The 3,123-nt window shown below is 34.0% G+C and overlaps 1 protein-coding gene across 1 annotated transcript; it reads right to left on the bottom strand.

Annotated features, from left to right (window-relative positions):
* Positions 1-200: 200 nt before the first annotated feature.
* LOC141649195 (uncharacterized) lies at positions 201-1,608 on the bottom strand. Its single transcript, XM_074457890.1, has 3 exons — positions 1,114-1,608; positions 784-1,015; positions 201-703 (listed from the first exon to the last, which is right to left on the bottom strand). Exons 1-3 carry the CDS (start codon positions 1,606-1,608, stop codon positions 201-203), a joined length of 1,230 nt encoding a protein of 409 aa, XP_074313991.1.
* Between the last annotated feature and the right edge of the window lie 1,515 nt (positions 1,609-3,123).

The following is a 3,123-nucleotide window of genomic DNA, read 5'->3' as shown; positions in this document are numbered from 1 at the left end:
ATCATCATCATCATCATCATCATCGTCGTCGTTGTCGTTTGGTTCTTTGAAATATATATAAAAAGACAGCAGTGTGTAATAACGAAATTTTTAGTTCAGAAATAGGAGTCATGATAAAATAAACATAAAAATTATTAATGTTAATACATCAAATGCTTGCAATTGTGAAAAATGTTTAGATTCAACGCAAATAAAAAAGTTTAGTTATTCGGATCATCTACTTCCATATGTTCTTCTTCGTTGTCATTTTGCGGCACTCCATCTTCATGCTCTTCGGGATTGTTATCTTTCCAAATAGCTTCAGCTATATCCATTCTCACTTTAGACATAAGGCTCATTCGATCTTTATCATCCAAATTTGTATCTGTTCTCCCAATAACTGCATCATGTTGTACAATTGGCATACCAAGCTTATGCATTCGTATGAAATTATGAAGTGTGAAACATGAAACGATAATTGACATCTGATACTTTGGTAACATCTGGGGCATAGTTTTCAACACCTTCCACCGTTTCTTCAATTGACCAAACGAACATTCAACTTTCATTCTTAATGAAGAATGTCGGTAATTGAAATGTTCTACCATTCCTATAGGTGGTTCATGCTTAAATTCCGGCAAATGGGATCTGACGTTGGGATCACAAATAGGAGACAGATATCCAATAGTATTAAGATATCCGGAGTCCACTAAATAGTACTTACCTACAAAGTAAAATAAAAATTGCGTGAGAATCGCAAAATAATGAGCTATAAACAAATAAATAAAATTAGTTAATACTTACCTTCAGGTGGATGAGGAAAAACATATTTTGAGGCAGTTAGAGAATCTCGCCATACTGTAAGATCATGGGCACTCCCTTCCCAACCCACGTTGATAAATGTAAAAATCCTATCAAATGAACAACAACCCATCATATTCAAGGTCTTACGACCATTGCGATTTCGAAATGGTGTACCAGTACGATCACTAATAACTGCTTCTATATGCGTTCCATCTATGGCACCAATAGCATCCTAAATAATAGTAATAATAGAGATGTTAAAACTCAAAGACATAAGGTAGTAAAAAAAATTAAAAAAAAAATAGCTAAATGCACGAGGTACAATATTACCTTGAAATAAGGCCAATAAAGTGAGTAATTTTCTACCTCCGGAGGCACCTCAAGTAGATCGCGGTGTGGTCTAATGATATCATGTGACAATATAACCAAGACATCCAACACTTTTTTAAAATACACACATATTGTAGATATGGAATGCTTGAATCTATCAGCAACATCACGATAAGAAGAGCCTTTGGCCAATATGTATAAACAAATTCCTATTTGTTCGTCCACTTTTATATACTTACCATCAACTAACAAGTTCCTTTCAATCATCAAATCTACAAGTTGTAGAAACATTACCCTATCAAGTCGCAGTTGTTCAAAACATGATGTAGCGTTTTCATTCAACAACCTGTGAATGTATTCAGCTCCACTTTCCCCTCTTTCTCTTCTAGGCCGCCTACTTGATGATGTTCGTTGTATACTAGCATCACTTGGTACAAGTGATCTTCGCAATTCTTCTAATGCAATAATTATAGATGCACGTCTAACATTATCCATTCTACACTAGAACAATTAAAACACAATTATATCAAGTTCAATTATTTTGATATTAAAGTTCAAATATCTTAACCACAAAGTTCAAACATATGAAAATGAAAAGTTCAAACACCTGAAAATGAAAGGTTCAAACACACAAACTTGAAACTACAAAGTGCTTACTAAAACAAACTAGTAAAGGCGAGTGAACAAGGCATCTACGTCCATCACTCTTAGATAGATCCGCTTTTCATTATCATTTTTAAGGGCTAGGAATATCTTGGCATGTGTTTCATCACTTAAATATCTGACAGCGGAGACAAAGTACGCGTCACCCGATTCTTCTGCAACTTCCATTCTAGTCAATTCATCACTAACCATCTCAGTTGTAGAAGGCTTACTTGAAGAACCAACGCCAGTTCCCGACAATAGTGCGATAACACTATCAAAACTAGTTTCTCTTCTCTTACGTTCTTCTGGACTAATGGGTTCTTCAACCTTTCGTTTACGTGAGGTTCCCACAAAAACTTTTTGGTCAACTAAAGTTGGTGGAGATTTATGCTCATCATCCAACATGGTTTCTTTAAATTCATCATCACCTGAAACTTCATTGTCTTGAGATGTTTCATCATTGGTAAGATCCTCAATTTTCCTACTCAAGTAAGATGGCCCTTTTGCCATTGTCGGAGAAAAACAACCACCCACCCCATGCGCAAATTTTCCATCAAATAGTTTGCTCATTTCATCAAGGTTTGCCAATTCTCCGCTGATTATTTTTAGCCCATACTTTCCATTCCGCTGTATAAAACAAATTATAACTTAAATTTAGATTTAACTAATAATATAGTAAATTGGAGGTAATTTTAAGATGAGTTAATAATAATTTTACCTCTATGAATGCGTCATATCTCTCCAAAGACTTCTCTTCTACAGAGACTTTTTTAGTAATAGGATTGAATGATATGCCAGTTAAACTTGCAATTCCTCCCAACCCTTGTATCTTTCTTTCAAATCTGAATAATGATTTTGCACTTGTTTTCCAGTCACATTACATTCTTTTTATACATTAAATCTCTTGGGAATGTTTCCCCAATTAAATTTGCTAACTCCTCTGTTTTTCTCCTCATTTAGGATGTTGAGCAAAATTCTTGAATTTTCATCGGGCCAAGAAGTTCTTCCCATTACGTTACTTTCAAATAAATCGACACAAATTCATTAAAATATTATCGATACGAAGATTATATATAAAAGGCATGGTTGAGAATGATCAAAAGTAACAACTACTTTGGTAAAACACATATAACAAACACGTTTAAGATAAAAAAATAAAATAAAACAACACACTTATACGAAGTTGTTTGCTTATTTATGAATCATGATTTTTTTTCCATTACTGTCTGATCTTTTAACATATATGGTTATACGGAGCACTACATCCCTGTTGGCTTTTCAGTCTTCAAACTTCTCATCTGAGCCAATTAAAATACATACTCCACTAATTATCGTCTTAAGGGAAAGTAAATTAATCACCACCAG

This window comes from Silene latifolia, chromosome 3 (assembly GCF_048544455.1).
Source record: "Silene latifolia isolate original U9 population chromosome 3, ASM4854445v1, whole genome shotgun sequence".
NCBI classification, from domain to species: Eukaryota; Viridiplantae; Streptophyta; class Magnoliopsida; order Caryophyllales; family Caryophyllaceae; genus Silene; species Silene latifolia.
The sequence above is the reverse complement of the archived record's forward strand: the minus strand, read 5'-3'. Positions and strand labels throughout refer to the sequence as shown.